An 18,988-nucleotide genomic window follows, 5' to 3' on the forward strand; every position below is an offset into this window, starting at 1 on the left:
GGGCTTTTTGTTTTATTTCTTCATCTTTCAGTACTTTATATTGAGTAGTATGGTTTTTTCAAATTTATAACATCTTGTTCCATTTTTGCTACTTCTGCTGCTTTTTCTGACACTTTTTTCGCATATTCCTCTGTACTTAGTTCTTTCAGTTGTTCTTCTTTCTTCTTTTTCTACGTTTAACTCATTGAGTTTCTTTGTGTGTCTGTCATATTCTAGTTTCTTTTCGTTTTCACTTATTTGTTTCTGTATGTCTATGTTTGACTTTTTGACATCTGTTATTTGATTTTTGAGTGAACTCAAATTCATTTGACTTTGAGGGTTATAAGCTGTTCCGTCTGCAGCTCCACCATAGCCTGCCATTTTCGCTAAAAGTGCCGCTCTTAAACCTCCACTCTGTGCACCAATAACTCGGTTTAAAAGCATAGGGTTGCTTGACATTTGTTGCAACATAGTGGGGTCATTCATCATTTGTTGTTGCAACTGTTGTTGTGGTGTTAGTTTTACTATTGGATGTTTCAATGCTCCCTTCCTCTTACGTATATTCTTACGTAGCTTACGTGGCATTTTAAGTGAAGTTAAAAAGCGGTTTTTGACAGATGTTTATATGACACTTTTTGTTCAGCACAAAAAACTACTCGGTCAAAGTGTACGATGAAATTCATGAAAATTCAAGAGGGTAGAAATGAGGTTAGAAAAGAGGTTAGATCTAACCTTCTACCCTAAACATTATTTTTTGGTCATTTACGCTCATTACGATGAAATCATGACAAAACATTTACGAAGAAGTCTTGACAAAACATGTACGAAGAAGTCTTGACAAAACATTTACGAAGAAGTCTTGACAAAACATTTACGAAGAAGTCTTGACAAAACATTTACGATGAAATTCATGAAAATTCAAGAGGGTAGAAATCGGGTTAGAAAAGAGGTTAGATCTAACCTTCTACCCTAAACATTATTTTTTGGTCATTTACGCTCATTACGATGAAATCATGACAAAACATTTACGAAGAAGTCTTGACAAAACATTTACGATGAAGAAGTTTCGACAAAACATTTACGAAGAAATCATGAAAATTCAAGAGGTTAGAAAACAGGTTAGAAATGAGGTTAGATCTCACCACTTCACCTAAAATATATTTTTGTCGGATTTACGCTCATTACGATGAAATCATGACAAAACATTTACGTTCATGTTTGACAAATCATATACGATGAAGAAGTCATGACAAAACATATACGAAGAAGTCTTGACAAAAAAGTCAACGGCTGGTCGGCTGGGGTTCGGTCCTCCTCTTGGGTCTTGGGCAAAATTCTTAGGGCTAGAAGGGGCGCAGCCCCTGGAAGCCCCACTACCTTTTTTTTTTTTTTTTTTTTTTTTTTCAAATTGTTATATGATTGGCTTTCTTGGGCCAATGTACCTGATAAGTGTGGAAAAGACGAAGTTGAATAAAAACATTTTTTGGTCGTTCAGTAACATAATGGGGTTCTTCAGATGATTTTTCATACAATCGTTTTACATACATGGATTGAACAAAATAACCTTTTGGAAAAATGTATTGAATGAAATTTCACTTCATTGAGCAAGAAAAAAATTATCCTTGGAAAAGGTGACATATTTTGAATGCTTATTGAAACAGAAAATATTAAATAATTAATGCGCAAATATTTATTTAAAGGAAAACAGTAGAAATGAAATTCTGTCACTTTTAAAATTTATTTCTAATTTTTATTCAAATATTTTTTTTCGTTAAAATCTCAGAATGCCTATATTAGATGCGGTTATGAACGGTACAGCCGAGCAAGTTAATGCGGCTATCAAGGAAGGTGGTGATATCAACGAAGTCGATGGCGAAGGATACACCCCTTTAATGAGATCAATAGAAAAGCCTTCTAAAGATATTTTTGGCGTATTGATCAAAAGCAAAGCCGATGTTAAATATAAATCACCATCTGGCCTTGATGCTATGAAAGTAGCTATCCAAGCAGGAGCAGATTTTGCAATTCCAGTTTTAATCAAGTCCGGTTATCCAATTGACACAGTTTACGAACAAGGAAGGACAACCTTACATATTGCTGCACTTTCTGGCAACAAGAAAATCATCGAGACGTTATGTAAAGTTAAAGCTGATGTTAATGCTAAAGATCAAGATGGAAATACACCATTGTCACTAGCCTTAGCCAACCAAGTCCCTGGCATCTTGCAAGTGTTCGCTAAATACAATCCCCCATTTAACGAACCAAATAATAAAGGCGAAACAGTCGCTCATCTTATCATTCCATACCAAATGCCAGAGATGGTCAAATTCCTATCGAACAAGAAGTACTCTATCGACTGGAATGCAGCAGATGAAGAAGGAATGACTCCAGCCTTAATTGCTGCCAAGCTTGGTTTAGAGAAATCGCTCGAATTACTACTTAAAGCAGGTGCTTCATCAAGTGCTCATACTAAAGATGGCTCAACAATTGTCCATCTCGCTGCATTAGGTGGACAATCGACAATTATACCTATCTGTGCAGCCCAAGGAGCTCCAATTGACTCGGAGAACGACAAAGGTATCAGACCAATCCATTTCGCATGCCAGAGTGGTTCAGTTCCAATGGTTCAAGCACTTCAAAAAGCATTAGCCGATTTAAACGCTACAGATAAGGAAGGAAACTGTTCCTTGCACTACGCAGTTGTCTACCATCAGCCAGAAATTGTTTCTTTGCTTCTTGAATCTTCAGTTGACATAAATTCAAAAGGAAAAGACGGAAAAACAGCTTTACACATGGCCGTTGAGAAAGGATACAACGATATTGTTACTTTCCTTACAGAGAAGTCCTGTGAAGTCAACATGAAAGACAACAACGGCGAAACTCCTCTTCATGTCGCAATTATTAACAACAATGTCGAAGCAATTAAGATTCTCTTAGCTGCAGGAGCATCAACAAATGTCCAATCGAGTGATGGAACATCGCCTTTGCATTTAGTTGCAACAAGACACGCTTTAGAAATGGGCGGATTGTTGTTGGCCGCGAATGCAAATATCAACATCCAAAACGACAAACAAGAGACACCAATTGTTCTCTCAACAGAATGCGGTGATGAAGATTTGGTTGGTGTTTTCATTGAGAACAAAGCTGATTTGGATATAGGAGATGAACATGGAAAAAGACCACTTCACCTGGCCATTATTGGTGACCACATGTCTATTTTTGAGAAATTGCAGAAAGCAGGAGCTGATTTGAACGCGAAAGATGAGGAAGGAAAGACTCCTTTGCACGTTGCTGTTGAATTGAATAAGAACGAATTTGTTGTGAAACTGATAGAAGACAAAGCGAAAGTTGATATTGCTGATAACAAAGGACAAACTCCTCTTCATGTTGCATCAAACAATGCATCTCATGTAATGATAAACGAGTTATTGGAAGCAGGAGCACCAGTGAATGTTGTTGATCTCGAAAAGAATACTCCTCTTCATTTGGCAGCATTGAAGATGGACAAGAAATGCGTTCAAGCATTGATTGTTTCTGGTGCTGATGTTAAACTGATGAATGATAAAGGTTTGACACCAATGCAAGGTGTTAGATTGACATTCTCTAAGTTCATGAAGGCTTTGGTTGCAGAGAGAGATGAGAAAGATGTGAAAGACGCAAAGGATGAATACATTGCTGGTAAAGTATTGAACCAGGAAGGTCAGCCATTAAATACTCAAGCAGATATGAGAGAATCGTTCTGTTTGTATTGTAAGAGAAGACCAGCTGTTGCTGCGATGATGCCGTGTGGTCATCTCTGTGTTTGTGAGGTCTGTTTGAAGGAAAGAGTTGGACAAATAAAGACTTGTCCAATCTGCAAGAAAGATATAACTGGCGCTGTTAATATCTTGTGTTAAAAATTAAAAAAAAATCTCTTATTTATATATTTGTTTTTTTAATGAATGAATTAAATTCAACAAATATGAGCATTTAATGGTGCACTTACCACTTTCTGACATGCTCTTGCGAAATCAATATATTATATTAGAATAGCAAAAAAAAAAGTAAAGCAATCATACTAGGCACTCAAAAGTGATTTACAGCAAATTTTTTCAAGATCAAAAATATAGGGTGTCCAAAGGTGTGTTTAGCACAAACCTGAATACTGCGAATAGAAATAAACAAGTTACATATATATAAAGTTTATTTAAATATAATCACCATTGGATTCAATCACGCGTTCGCAGCGATCGATCCAGGCTTGAAAGACACGCTTTAAATCATCATGAGAAAATTGCTCAAATTGCTCTCTTACAAAATTTTCAAGATCATCTGGACTCGCGAATTCGCGTCCTTCAGCTCTCTTTTTTAGCGTGCCGAATAAATAAAAGTCAGAGTGTGCAATATCAGGTGAATAAATTGGGTTTGGAACAACTTTGACATTGTTTTCCACCAAGTAATTCATTACCTTATGACTTTTGTGAACTCTTGAATTATCAAAATGAATTGCAAACTTTTGTTTTTGTTGTTTGGATTTCTCAAACTCATCAGAATTGATAATTTGAGTAAGAACATTGTCAATTAGATACTGAGCATTCATCGTATTAGGTTTTTGAAGAATATCAATTGCGATGATGCCATTCACGCCCCAAAAAACCGACAACATCATCATTGGTGTGTCAATTTTTTTCTTCGGGAATGTTTGCGGACTTTCATCCTTCGGGATCCACATGATTTTGGCTTCTGTTGCATATTGAAACCAAGACTCGTCCCCTGTTACTAAAAAGCGAAACTTCTTGGATTGATACGCACCCAATATAGAGAGGAGCTCTTTCGAAGATTGGACTCTAGATTTTTTTTGAACTGAATTAAGGTTGTGCGGAACCCAACGTGTATACGCTAGTTTGTAGTTCAAATAATTGTACAGATAATAACTGACTGTTGTACGTGGTATCTTTGTCATCTCCTCTATCCTTCTGAGTGATGCTCTTGGGTCTTCATCTAGCGCTTGAAGAATTGCTTTGATTTTTCTTTGATCCGGCGATTTTTTGTCAATTTTTATGATGGGCGCCTTTTTGTTCATGAAGTGATACATCCTAACATGATACGTTACAGTGGAATAGCTAGGAGCATCCATACCGAAGCATTTTACCAATGTCTCGTAGATTTTTTTACAGTCTTTGCATTTTTTTGCAAGAGCGAGGATGTTTTCTTTATGATTCATTAAAAAAATGAAAAAAATCCCGCCAAAATTTCCCGCGAAACCGCCTCTTGTCTCAAAATTCATTTTATATCCCGGCATGGCGCCAAAATACAACATACTCATCATATACATATATTCATATTTTTTATTATATATTTATAATCAGCATATATCTCCTTTAATAGTCTCATATAGAGCGCTGTGCTAAACGCACCTTTGGACACCCTATATTGACATTTTATCTTGGATGTCAAAAAGATAGTGCACTCATAAAGAATTTATGAAAAAGCGTTCGTAAATTACAATTATTTTGCATGAAATGAGCACTATACTCAGAAGTATATTTTTTATAAGATGGAAAAGGTTAGAATAAATAGTTGATGAAACCAATTGAATTTTGTGAATGTTCATACTAAGCAAAATCATCTATTTAAGGGTGCACTTACCACTTTCTGACAACCCCTGCCAAAATCATCAAATCTTTATTTTAATCACAAATAAGTATAGCAGCACCAACAGCTAATATATAGTGATGTATTGTAACTTTTTTCCGACCATAAATATTAGGTTTTTGCCAACGAAGATTGGGACCTAAAGTATCGAGTGTTAAAAAAATTGAAAGAATGTCAGAAAGTGGTAAGTGCACCCTTAAATAAAAACGAAATTTTTATTCCTTAAAATGAAATTTTATACGGTCGCTCCATGCGAAATAAGAAGCTCCATTATTTCTTTTGATTCTTTGTTCTTTGCAATATCGTAAGCGGTTCTGCCATAAACATCTTTTGCGTTTATGTCTATTCCAAGTGAAATAAGTTTTTCAGCGTGCCATATTGATTTCCAATATGCAGCAATATGAAGCATGGTTCGTCCCTCAATGTTTGTATGATTAATGTCAAAGCCATGTGCAATAATTGTTTCGGCAACAGCTTTATTAGAAAGTGCAGCATAAAGAGCATTTTGTAAATATCTGTCGTGAGCATAGATATCTACACCTTGTGAAATAAAATATTCGCATAGAGATGGAATATGAAATTGAGGTGACATAATAAAGAAGTAATCGTAGATTTTATCGGATTTATCTAGGGTAATCAAAAATGCATTAAGATTATTATATGATGGGAATATATCATCTTTAAGATTGTAATGATCAACGGCATAAACGAAGAAATCAATGTTATGCGAAATTATAGCATATTCGCAAATTCGCCTTGAGTCTACATAACTTGGAACTGGTATTTTCATGCATTCACTAATTATGTCTGGATTGCCTCCTAAAAATGAATTAGCAATACATTCAACTGTGATTTTTGCGTTATGTTCTGTCATTAAAAACTTAAAGCATTTAGCTGCTCCATAATAAGAGCATAATTCTAATAATGATATCTCTCGTGGAAAAAGATTATTAGAAAATGTTAGCTTTCCGCTCAATTCTACTGATGCTATAAATGATTTTATATCATCGTCCATTATTGCTATTAAAATTGAATCTGTTTTGTTTATATCCAATGAAAAACCTTGAGAATCATATTTCTGGTATTTCTCTTTATCTTTCTCGTCTATATCTATTCCGTAGTCTTTGCAAATAAAGTAATCAAAGATAGTTTTAAGGTGTTTGACTTCATCTGGATGAAATTCTTCATAGAATTTTTTATTTAACTCATAATATGATTTTAAGTAACAGTTGTTGAAGTTTGAGGCATCTTGGATAGCTTCCATTATTTCGTATGGGGTGAAATATTTTGTATCGATTAAATTAATTTTGATTTGCTTGTAATATTGTCAATTTCTTCTTCTTTGAAAGTATGCAATCTGTATAATGCATCGAAACTATCAATATAGCCTTTATACAACGGCATTAATTGGGCATATCTGGTTCCCGTCATGAAAAAAAAATGAAGTATATTAGTCAAAAAAAATTGAATGAAACGTTTTTGACTTTTTTTGACTAATTTTTTTGTGTAATGATCGAAGGCAAGTCTTCCACTCAAAGTTCACAACAAGGAAATCATTTTTAAGGATATCAATATACTTTCTCAAGCTCTAGCTTATTAGTATTTTCTAATTTCTCATAAACTTGAACGATATTGATCGATATTGCGTTATTATCATAAAGATTTTGAAAACGCTTTGACATATCTTTTATTATTCAAGTGTTTTTTTATAAAACATATAACATATTACAAGATTTTTTTGCCAATCACTCCAAATCACTTGATTTTATGAATATATGTCGAAGATCACACATAATTAATAAAAATATTTTTTATTTTCAAAAAGGTACTTTTAATGGGTCAAAAATTGAAAAATTTTAATTTCTCTAGTTTCTAGCCAGAATCAATATAGAGTTCACATGCAAAAAGTGAAACTACTATGGTGTGGAAAAAAATATCAAAGTTCCCCACTTAAACACTATATATATATATAAAATAAAAAATGAAATTATAAAATTAAATACAAATACAAACAAACAAATTTATCTAAAATAGCTAAGGAGATAAGAATTTGATGAGATCAAAATATATCTTCTTATTAATAACAAAATTCTTGGAATTCTTAAGGTATTTCTGCAGTGCTAATACAGTTGAATCAGAGAATGTTCCATCTATGTGGAATTGAGCTGGAAGGAAGTTTAATATAACTAATGATTTTTGAATTTCAGCTATAATTATTCTGATTTCGAGGCAAGGATTGCTTGATCCATCCTTACCAAAATCACTAATTATATTTTTCGTTTGCTCAAGGAGGAGACTGAATCTTGGCTTGTTTGGAATTTTTTCCAAATTTTTCATCAAAAAAGAAGCCAAATTTATTCTTTCCAAGAGAGGTCCTGGGACTTTCTGATCCATAATGATGTAATCGATGTCCTCTTGGTTGGATAATTGGAAGAAAGTGCCATCAACCGTTGCAACATTTTCGAAATTTGGACATTTCGGCGAAATCAGGTTGAAACCATCTGTTACTTTATATTTATAAGCTTTGACGTTATCATCATCATTTCCTGTGTAGTAAATCAAGCTCGGAAAGAAGTTTTCATAGTAAAAAGAAAAAGTTGGAAAAGCAATAACTTCAAAACCAGTCAAAAACACAGGATTATCGTCAGCAAGCTTAATAATATTCTGCATACGTTCAGGTGGGTACTTAAAAGGGAACAAAAGATAAGGTTCTACTGCAATCATTCTGGCATCAATGAAATCTAGGGCTATTTTGGTCTGTGAGATGAGGAACGGGTATTTGGTCTCACGGAGCCCCTCGTATACATATGTTTCCATGAAGTTTATGAGGGTTTGGATGCAAATTACGTGGGTTGAAGAAATAATATAAACATAAAATTGGAAAATCTCGTCAGCGCCTGCTGCTTTTCCGCCAGCAGTAAGAGCATCGGATATCCATTTGAGAGTATTGGCAATGCAGTGAAGCATTTCGGTTGGACAGCATTGTAATTGAGTTTTTCGTAATTCGAACGAAATATGTTGAAGGGCAGGGATATCAATGGGCTCGTAAGTTATATCTGGTAGAGAATTCATGGTTGAACGTAAGTAATGGACATCAATTCGCTCGATTTTGTGATTTAATAAATTATTTAACAAATTTTCATTCAATCCGCAGGTTTGTGGTCCTGATTTCGAGATCATCATGCACTTCTGAAGTATTTGGAAATCTGTGAGTTTGTCTATCTGCGTTTCAATCATGATTTCTGAGTTAAATAATCCAATTAAATGTTCAGCAAGCTCAAAGAACATTGGAGCGTCTGGAGTAAAATATAGTGTCTGGTACTGATCTGAATGAGCTTTATGATATACTTGAATTAGCTTGAAAACTTCGTTAATATAATAAGTATTGTTGATTGTAGTGTATTTTAAACAAAAACTCATATACGATTTAAGAAATTTTTGATCTGCAAGCATATTTAATACAAATTCATATGGAAAAATTAAACTAACCATTCTTAATTGAGCATCAGTCGCTTCGTCGAGGTTTTTCGTAATTTTTTCGTATTCATTTCCAATAATTGTTGCTATAGATGAATGGTGTCCAAGTAGTTCTCTTGATAGTATCATAAATTCATGGGAATTAAAAATTTCTAGGTGCAATTTTAAAGCTTTGGATATGTTAATATCTGGATCTGCTGATTTCTCGAATTTTGTGAGATAAGTCATCATTAAATCTGATAATGTTGCTTTAACATTTCTCAAATGTGTATATAAAAGATGAATATCCTGATGAAATCCCGGAGCTGTGGCGAAATATGGAATCTGCTGGTCAAGGATTGTGATTTCTTTTAATACGTTTTCTATTCTATTCTTAAGTCCCCTTGTTAAAATCGAATATAAAGTTCTCATTACTACAAAAAAAAATCTTCGCCTCAAGATCTGAGGGTTAAAAACTTAAGAGTTTTTATTGCTGTATACATATAAAAATAAATATCGCGGCTAAATCATGTATTCAGTTGGCAACTTTTTGAAATAATTTTTGATTGGATACATAATCACATCATAATTTGTAAATAAGGCAGAGTCGAAGATGGATTATAAAACAACTGAGAGAAGAGCAAACATTGAATAAAGTAAAATCAATGAAAATTGTATTATTTCGTAAATGTATATCATCACATATTATTACTTCATTAATCACTAGATAATGATGGTGTAATTTCAATCTACTAAATCTATTTTCACATGATACCAATATAAATTGCTACTTATTGTTTGGTTGAACAAAACCTATGCGGGGATTTTATCTATTTTTATGAATATTAACAAATATTATTGTTTTAACTAGGATAATTGAATCATAGGAAAAAATTAATTTAAAAAAATAAGCAAACACTATATTTGAATGATAAAATGATGATAATAGCCTATGATAAATAAATTATGAGTTGATAAAAATTTCAAAAATATTGTAAAAGAGAAATTTGAAGTTGAAAAAATGAACAAGTTTACATCATTTTTTTCAATTTTCATTGTTCTTGATGATTTTTGGGGAAAATTAAGAAGTGGTTAGATTTAATTTTTAATCCTACATGCTGATATCTGAATAAAAATTTATAAATGTTTGTATTTCTATAAAATTTATCTGGAATTTCAATAAATAAGCTTATGAATATCATAATCCAAAATAACTATATAGGAAAGATATATAAGAAATGTTTTGATATCAAAATAGTAAAATGGCATCTTAATTTTCAATTCGTATAGAATAATGACATATTACAACATTCGTGGTAATGCATTTGATATGATTGGAAAAGGATTCAACACTTGAATAAACAACATTCTGCAAAAATTTGTTTCCCATGATAAAATTTAATTTATACACTGAAAAATAATCAGTAATTAACATAACAAACAATAAAATAAACAACGCTTTAAATAAAAAACAAATAAAAACAAAACAAGATTACTCATGACTTGAATTTCTTCGTGGTCTTACCGGGATAACAAGCTTTGGCTTTGGTTTTGGCTTGATGAAACTTGGCTGAAGTAATAATTGTGATGGAGCTGATTTCTGGCTTGAAATCTTTGGACGCTTAACTAACATTGAGCAACTGAGCGATTTGTTGAGAGAATCAAGAAGTTGCTTTGCTGTCCATCTATCTTCTGGCTTTAATTCAAGAGAATGCTGAATTAACGTTCTGATTTCTTTTGGACAATTCATGGGAATTGTGTAGATACCAGAGCAAATAGAAGATATAACTTCAGGAATTGTATGTCCAATGAATGGAAGCCTGCCAAAAGCAATCATGAATAAAGTAACTCCAAATGCCCAAATATCGGACTGATAAGCTGAATAAGGCATTTTCTTAAACTGTTCTGGAGCCATGAATGCAATTGTTCCACCATAAACGCATGATTTAAGCTCGTTTTCTCGGAAAGTTTGGGCAATGCCAAAATCTGCTAATTTTGCACGGCCAAACTTATCGATGAATATGTTAGATGGTTTAATATCATGGTGAGCTACATTTTTCTGATGGATGTAAGCGAGAGCGGATAAAATTTCTTTTGAATGCTGGAGAAGATATTCCGGTTCAATTGAGCATTTGGCATTGAGCTTATCCTGAAAGCTTCCGTTTTCGCAATATTCGAGAACTAAAACGTAATCATCTCCTTCAATAAAACTATCGTAGACTCCAATAATATTTGGATGAATGAAATTACTAAGGATCTCAAGTTCTCGATGGTATGTGATCTTATAATTTTCATTTAATTCCTTATCTTCTACGTGAATCACTTTGCAAACAAAGTTTGTTTCGTACTTTACGCTTTTGCAAAGGTAGCAATGAGGGCATGATTTTTTTTTAGTGTGCTACCCTCCAAAATTCAGTTTTGTGCGGTGAAACCTGTTATTGAGGAAAACTGTTGAATCTGGTCGTACCGTTTCGAGCCGTGTTTAAGCCATGCAAGAGTCAGACTTGGATGATATAAGTTATTAGTTGATCTGAATCTTCAATATCTAAGTTGATGTATTATTCTAGTTTTGAGCATACACATAGATTTTAGTGAGTATTTGCATATATGTCTTATCATTTATTAGTGGTTTACCGCATGATTTGCATTAAAATAGAATTGATTTGAGGAATAATTGCAAATAAGCGAGTAATTATGTTATCACATTGGATAACCTATCTTAATATTATATTTTGGACGAATTTTAAGTGTCACAGAAATTGAAAGCAATAATATTTGCGGGAAGATTTGAATGGATATTTCGGTTGGCGGGGAAATTTGAAAGAAAAAGAGGCGCCAAAAAAGGTGCCATTTTTCATTTGGTTTTCTCTCTCGAGCAGCCAAGTAAATCTTCATTATTTATTGCACCGCACAACATGCAATGACAAAACATGAAGAAAAGAGTTGGTCTCGAAGAGCTAGCCAAAGAGAATTTCATTGATCTCCTGAGCTATTTCTTTCTTAGTTATTACATCGCACAACATGTAATGATGATAAGTGTAGTAATAAATAGTTTCTGATGATCAATTGCATTAAGGCCCAACACTAATTCCCTGCAGCTGTTTGGACTTTCAAACTAGAGACACCTTCGATACTTTCCATTGACTCTTACCGGTTATCTCACGCCTGTCTCTCTTACTTTTGCGTCTATTCAGATTCATCTTTGCAATCCCAACACTTATTGTATACCACTACTTCTTGACCCATCAAAGGTGTCGGATGTGATTTTACTCGTAAAGGTCAAAGCATTCCCGTCAAATCGTAAAAATGTCATAATCTCATGGTGGACCATAGCTGGAGTCACCGCCGATAATCTACTTGCTGAGATGCTACGCAGCCTTTGGTCTGGCCAATCATAGTGCTGCTCCATCCACATCAGCAAGTGATTTCAGCATCAGATCTCCGCTTAGTCTACCATGAGAGTTCTGCAAGCCAGAAGCGCAATATCTATGCAGCCTAGCTGCAATGGTATAGTAGCTAGGCTGCATGGATACTGCGTTTATTGAGATATTAGTTATACGTCATTGCCCTCATACTTTATACTGCTGCTTCCTGGTCCTTAACGTCCCAGGAATGTAGAATTACTCGAATGAGGCAAAGTCCTTCCGAAGTCTCGCATTTGATGAGAGGCCTCGGAAGGACTTTGCCTTATAATACTTTTACTACAGCTCCATAGTCCCCAAAGGGCTAGGGATTGTGTAATTAGTCGGATATGGCAAGCTGCTCTAAAGTTTCTTTCTCATCATATGGGAGACTTCAGCCGAACTTTGCCTTAAGGTAATTTTGTTGTGGTAGGTGGTTCACAAAGAGCGAGAGAACATGTATGTAATTCATTTATGCTGAAGATATCTGGATGTCTTTCAAAAGAGTAATGAAATCCAGAAATCTTCAGCATAAATTGATGCAGATGTGGTTCTCTGGATCTTTACTGGCCAGAATGCATATAAAAAGTTTCAATATAGTTAAAATAAAGAGTTAGTAATAAATTTCTTATTAATTGTAGAAACTTTTTAATTATATGTTAACTCATATTTCATATCAGCATGGTATCATGTTTTCATAGCGGAGATCTATCTATTTTATTATTATTAAAATAAATAGATTTAAACAAAGCTTTTGAACGGAATTATCGCAAGAAATGAATACAACAGAATTTGATAAGTTAATTCTATGATTTGATCTGTTAATATTTTCAGTTTTACTTGGAGAAATTGAAATTTGAATCACAAATTTTCCAAAAAAAATTCAAATTTAAAATTTTGAATGTAATAAATGAGAGATTTTTCATCATTTTCTCTATTTTGAAAAAATTTGGAAAAATAGCATGACTTCTGATTAAAGCACAACTTCAGGGGGAGTGAATGTGTGACAACGCCGAGCTTATTTGCCCATATTTTGATAAAAATTCCAAATTCACGATTCAAGCAACTTAACAAATAGAAAAGTCTTTGGATTTTGCATTCTCATATGAAAAATGTTTTACATTTAATACATCGAGCTCAAAATGGCATAATCAAATTTTCAATTTCAATTTAGCAAAAGAATTACTTAGTGGGTTTGCATTATAATCACATGAATTACAGTATGAATATGATTATCACTACGTAAATACTACAATTTTAGCATTAACTACATTATTTCTAATAAAAATTTGAACGCTATGAAGAATGAATCTAGTTTCAACTATATAAAAAGCTTTATTGATGTCAGTCTTAATATCTCATTCTGGGAGACATTGCTAGTGCATGCCTCAGATAATGATACAATTTTGCTCAATCAGAAGTTGATTGGGGAACTTTTGACCGACGAGAGTGTATTATGCACTCTTGTCGGTAACAATGTGCCATCCGTGGAGACATTGCCTATGCATGTCTCCCACAATGGCACAATCTTTTTGCAATAACAAGACGTTAGCACTTTGCCTGTCACATACATCTCGACAGAGGCAACATTCGATATGAAAGTTGCCTCTGTCGAGAAACTTCCTCACACCTCAAGAGATGCGAGGAACTTTTGACAGGCAAAGTGCAATACTATAAGACGATTGCACTTTGCCTGTCACATACATCTCGACAGAGGCAACATTCGATATGAAAGTTGCCTCTATCGAAATCTATTACAAATCAAAAAGAATTCCATCCCACTTACACTCTATAATACAACACTATCAATATGATCAAATCACATCCCTATTAAAATATGAAAAATCCAAAATTATTCTCTCTCAAAATCATATATCCACACATATCACAACGCGTTGTTGCAATTTCTTCATAAATACTAATTCCAATCTTATATAATATACAAAAAATATCTTTATTTAAATATATCTTAGTACATTCAATAATAATTATACTAGGTACATCTATCTCATTAAGTAAACACAAATTTATTATGATTTTAATAAAATATATTTAATATCTTTTTCAATATATAGTATTTATGCAGCATTATATGGTGTTTTCTCTTCCCTATCTGTCATATGTTATTATGAGAGTGTATAAAAATTTTGCATGTTTTTCGTCTTTGAGACGGTCTATTGACCATGCTTTGAGACGAAAAACATGCAAAAAAAACGAAAGATGCGCGGTTGAGCCTGCATCGGTAGTGGTGCATGGGTTGATATATGTTGTGCCTCAATTTTAAAATTTTGTCAAAAGATGAATCAAATTAAGAAAGTATTATGAGATAAGAAATTAGATTTAATGTTATTGAAGTTATATGAATATTTATAAGATGATTTGTTATGTAAAGTAGTAGAATTAGGATAATGAATTTGTATTTATTTGAGATGTTAGGAAGTTTCTCGACAGAGGCAACTTTCATATCGAATGTTGCCTCTGTCGAGATGTATGTGACAGGCAAAGTGCAATCGTCTTATAGTATTGCACTTTGCCTGTCAAAAGTTCCTCGCATCTCTTGAGGTGTGAGGAAGTTTCTCGACAGAGGCAACTTTCATATCGAATGTTGCCTCTGTCGAGATGTATGTGACAGGCAAAGTGCAATCGTCTTATAGTATTGCACTTTGCCTGTCAAAAGTTCCTCGCATCTCTTGAGGTGTGAGGAAGTTTCTCGACAGAGGCAACTTTCATATCGAATGTTGCCTCTGTCGAGATGTATGTGACAGGCAAAGTGCAATCGTCTTATAGTATTGCACTTTGCCTGTCAAAAATACCCCCATCGTCTTTTGATTCCCAATAGATTGTGCCATTGTGGGAGACATGCATAAGCAATGTCTCCCGGAATGACACATTAAGACTGACAAGAGTGTGTTTTGCACTCTTGTCGGTCAAAGTTTTGCAATCGTCTTGTGATTGCAAAAAGATTGTGCCATTGTGGGAGACATGCATAGGCAATGTCTCCCGGAATGAAACACTGTGACTGACAAGAGTGTGTTTTGCACTCTTGTCCGTTAAAACATTTATTTGTAATATCAAAAGTTTTACAACAACCGCGGTTCTTTCCAGTATTCTGTTGATTTCAAAAGATTTTGATGTTTCATATGTTTTCAGTCTTGACAAACGTTCCAGGATGAGATCCATATTTTTAACTCTTTAAAAGTTAAGGGATCTGAAATAGAATGATAACCTTTCCCTTGGCATATGATTTTGTTCGTCAATTTATGTTATAGCAAAAAAAAATAATAATAATTCTGGAAATTGGCTATGATAGCATTTTCAACAAGATTCTATCAAGACGGGATGAACTGTAAGAAACGTGGGTGATCCTAAATGACGTGTTAAAGGAAAGTCAATAATTTTAAAAATCATTATCCAAAACTTTCATTGAATACTATGAACTCAAATTCGATAAATAACGCCGCACAACTGGTGTATTCATCAGCTTTGAGCTATTACGAGACAACAAAAGTAAAGCGATTACAGCTTTTGTTTTCAATCAAATGAGAATCTTAACATCGCACAACTGATGTAAAGATCTGCTTTGACTTACTAGCACATCCGTAATACGGATTACTTGGCTGCTCGAGAGAGAAAACCAAATGAAAAATGACACCTTTTTTGGCGCCTCTTTTTCTTTCAAATTTCCCCGCCAACCGAAATATCCATTCAAATCTTCCCGCAAATATTATTGCTTTCAATTTCTGTGACACTTAAAATTCGTCCAAAATATAATATTAAGATAGGTTATCCAATGTGATAACATAATTACTCGCTTATTTGCAATTATTCCTCAAATCAATTCTATTTTAATGCAAATCATGCGGTAAACCACTAATAAATGATAAGACATATATGCAAATACTCACTAAAATCTATGTGTATGCTCAAAACTAGAATAATACATCAACTTAGATATTGAAGATTCAGATCAACTAATAACTTATATCATCCAAGTCTGACTCTTGCATGGCTTAAACACGGCTCGAAACGGTACGACCAGATTCAACAGTTTTCCTCAATAACAGGTTTCACCGCACAAAACTGAATTTTGGAGGGTAGCACACTAAAAAAAATGAGGATGTTTTATTGTCGTCTAGAAAAGTGACAAAATTATTATTGTCGTCAGACGACAATAATAATTTTTGTTTTAAAATTCGTACAATTCATTTCTAACATTTTAATTTAGATAGGAACATGCTCTATTATATATAGAATCATGTGGATATGCAGTGGATGTATGGTTGTATATCATGCAACTTGATCACATTAGATTAAAGTTGTTTTTGACATATAACAGATAAAATTCATTGGTTCATATCGGAATACCTATAGTAATGCATAAAATATAGAAATAAGTGCAAAAACACATATTTTAATTTTTGGAGATTCTTTATCTAATTTTATTAAATGGTAAGAGATGTGTTTGACATTGTGTTATAATTGTAATATATGTTTCTATACTACTTCTAATGTGTTTATTTGTGTATCTCACAGAATGAATATAGAGAATATATTCCAAAACTTTATTATTGCAATTATTAAAGTTTGAGCAATAGTATCAGGTTATTGAAATGTGAAATAGTTAGATTTTACTGTGAACAATAGATAATTTAATAAAATGAATATAAATAGTTTCATTTTTAATTTATATATTTGAATTAATTATTTTATACAACACATAATGAATATTACTACTTGAGATCCTATTATTGGTTTTCTTCATTAAAATAGTCTAGTTTTATAACCAATTTTGGAAATCTCAGCACAAAATTGCATTTTCAACTGATTTGAGCCAGGAATATTCATTACTATGCTTTTATAGGCTGGACATATGAAATAGAAATCAAAATTCTCAATGTTTTTAATATAATTTATAGTATATATTTCAGGAGCTGCAATGGAAGCAAAAATCGCTCCAGTAGTACCAGTAAGCCTGGAAGGAAGCCCATTCTCATGGTTTGGACTTCCTTCAAGGCTTTCTTGGATAAAATAAATCTTAATTTATTGTTAAGGGAGTATTTTTTCAGGAACTGGTCCTACTGTGGCCAAAACTTCGTAATAGTCCGTTCTCAGGGCCAGATTCCTCTCCTGCCGCCATAGATCATGGCAGTATTTGAGAAGCTGGCTCTGAGAACTGTAAGCGAGGTTGTAGCATCTGTAGAGGTCAGATCCTGCATTTTTAAGTCTTTCAGGATCGAGATGATAGGAGATCGTCAATGATGCGGACGATCTCCCTCAACCTCGATCCTGAGGATTGATCTTGCAGGCTCTGACCTCCATTGTGGCCAGAGCTTCGTAATAATATGTTTTTAGGGCCAGATTCCTCACCTGCCGCCATAGATCATGGCGGCATTTGAGAAAGCCGGCTCTGAGCATTATTTGCGAAGTTCTGGTCTCTCATGAGGCCAGGACCTGTAATATGAAGTCTTTCAGGGCCGAGTTCTCACGAGATCATCTACCATGATGACGAAGATGGAAAAACTCGGCCCTGAGGATTGATCTTGCAGGCTCTTGCCTCTGATAAGGCCAGAGCTTCGTAGGGACGTTCTCTCGGGACTGGAATCCTCTCCGACCGCCCGAATCAGGGCGGCCTTTGAGGAAACCGGCCCCGAGGATGCTTTGCGAAGCTCTGGCCTTTCCTGAAGCCAGAGCTTGTGAGTTTCATTCAGAGCCAAGTTCCTCTCGGATCGTGCCTAATGAGGACGACCGTCGAGGAACATGGCTTCGAGGATATGAATTGTGAACTCTGGCCTCGATGAAGGCCAGAGTTTTTAAGTGAATGTTTTGATGGGATGAGCCTATGATCTTTAAGCTCGTCCCATCAAAACATTTGTTTAAAAATTGAATTAATAATTATCGTATATATTGAAAAAATAAACTTGAAAAAATTGTTATATATAAAGAATATAATAAAATAAACATAAAATTAAATAAAAATTTCCAAAAAAAATTCAAAATTCTGAATTTAAGGATACCCTTACATTGCGTAGTTAGAAAGAGAATATGATATTGTCATGATTGCTAAAGTTTTAGGCTCCAGAAATGAATATACATCAAACTGAAACAATTGATAAATTGAATGAACTTTTGAGAGGTTCTCAAATAAAAAAAATTATCTAATTTTTTACAATATTACTATTATTTTATCCACATATGTATATATAGTAATTTGAGAAAACTTTTAGGAAAAAATAAGTTTAATAAAAATCTGAATTTTACTTGTTGTGGGATTGTTATTAATTGACACTCCAGACGTATTACTAATAGTTATGCGTATGCAATTAAAGTATTTCGGATGGACAAAATGTGAGATTTATATCAGATAATTCATTTCTACTATTAAGTTATTCATTTATGAGTTTGCACTTATTCGCACTAAATAAATAACTATTAAAAATTGTTTTAATTAATTGACACCATATAATAGAGTGAATTTTGTTTGATCAAACAACAATAGATGATAGATATAAAGCCAAGAA

At 33.6% G+C, this 18,988-nt stretch overlaps 5 protein-coding genes across 5 annotated transcripts, besides 9 other annotated features; 1 reads left to right on the forward strand and 4 right to left on the reverse strand.

Annotated features, from left to right (window-relative positions):
- Positions 1-1,763: 1,763 nt before the first annotated feature.
- Positions 1,764-3,875, forward strand: TVAGG3_0582610 (ankyrin repeat-containing protein DDB G0279043 family; the record flags this gene model as incomplete). Its single annotated transcript, XM_001301107.1, has 1 exon — positions 1,764-3,875. One exon carries the CDS (start codon positions 1,764-1,766, stop codon positions 3,873-3,875), a length of 2,112 nt encoding a protein of 703 aa, XP_001301108.1.
- A 73-nt stretch (positions 3,876-3,948) lies between these two features.
- Positions 3,949-3,981: a mobile genetic element.
- Positions 3,982-4,085: 104 nt separating this feature from the next.
- Positions 4,086-5,389: a mobile genetic element.
- Positions 4,166-5,293, reverse strand: TVAGG3_0582640 (Mariner transposase; the record flags this gene model as incomplete). The annotated part of the gene is made up of 1 exon (XM_051239215.1): positions 4,166-5,293. The coding sequence occupies one exon, from the start codon at positions 5,291-5,293 to the stop codon at positions 4,166-4,168; it is 1,128 nt and encodes a 375-aa protein (XP_051097039.1).
- A 202-nt stretch (positions 5,390-5,591) lies between the features above and the next one.
- Positions 5,592-5,619: a mobile genetic element.
- Positions 5,620-5,781: 162 nt separating this feature from the next.
- Positions 5,782-5,813: a mobile genetic element.
- A 35-nt stretch (positions 5,814-5,848) lies between these two features.
- Positions 5,849-7,040, reverse strand: TVAGG3_0582670 (protein of unknown function (DUF3447); the record flags this gene model as incomplete). Its single annotated transcript, XM_001301106.1, has 1 exon — positions 5,849-6,877. One exon carries the CDS (start codon positions 6,875-6,877, stop codon positions 5,849-5,851), a length of 1,029 nt encoding a protein of 342 aa, XP_001301107.1.
- A 607-nt stretch (positions 7,041-7,647) lies between these two features.
- Positions 7,648-9,501, reverse strand: TVAGG3_0582680 (VPS9 domain family; the record flags this gene model as incomplete). The annotated part of the gene is made up of 1 exon (XM_001301105.1): positions 7,648-9,501. One exon carries the CDS (start codon positions 9,499-9,501, stop codon positions 7,648-7,650), a length of 1,854 nt encoding a protein of 617 aa, XP_001301106.1.
- A 953-nt stretch (positions 9,502-10,454) lies between these two features.
- TVAGG3_0582690 (protein serine/threonine kinase protein) lies at positions 10,455-11,446 on the reverse strand (the record flags this gene model as incomplete). The annotated part of the gene is made up of 1 exon (XM_001301104.1): positions 10,562-10,984. The coding sequence occupies one exon, from the start codon at positions 10,982-10,984 to the stop codon at positions 10,562-10,564; it is 423 nt and encodes a 140-aa protein (XP_001301105.1).
- Positions 11,447-12,666: 1,220 nt separating this feature from the next.
- Positions 12,667-12,759: a mobile genetic element.
- Positions 12,760-12,843: 84 nt separating this feature from the next.
- Positions 12,844-13,011: a mobile genetic element.
- A 1,010-nt stretch (positions 13,012-14,021) lies between these two features.
- Positions 14,022-14,218: a mobile genetic element.
- A 676-nt stretch (positions 14,219-14,894) lies between these two features.
- Positions 14,895-15,279: a mobile genetic element.
- A 3,199-nt stretch (positions 15,280-18,478) lies between these two features.
- Positions 18,479-18,988: part of a mobile genetic element that runs on past the window's edge.

This window comes from Trichomonas vaginalis, chromosome II, assembly GCF_026262505.1.
Source record: "Trichomonas vaginalis G3 chromosome II, whole genome shotgun sequence".
Taxonomy (NCBI): domain Eukaryota; phylum Parabasalia; order Trichomonadida; family Trichomonadidae; genus Trichomonas; species Trichomonas vaginalis.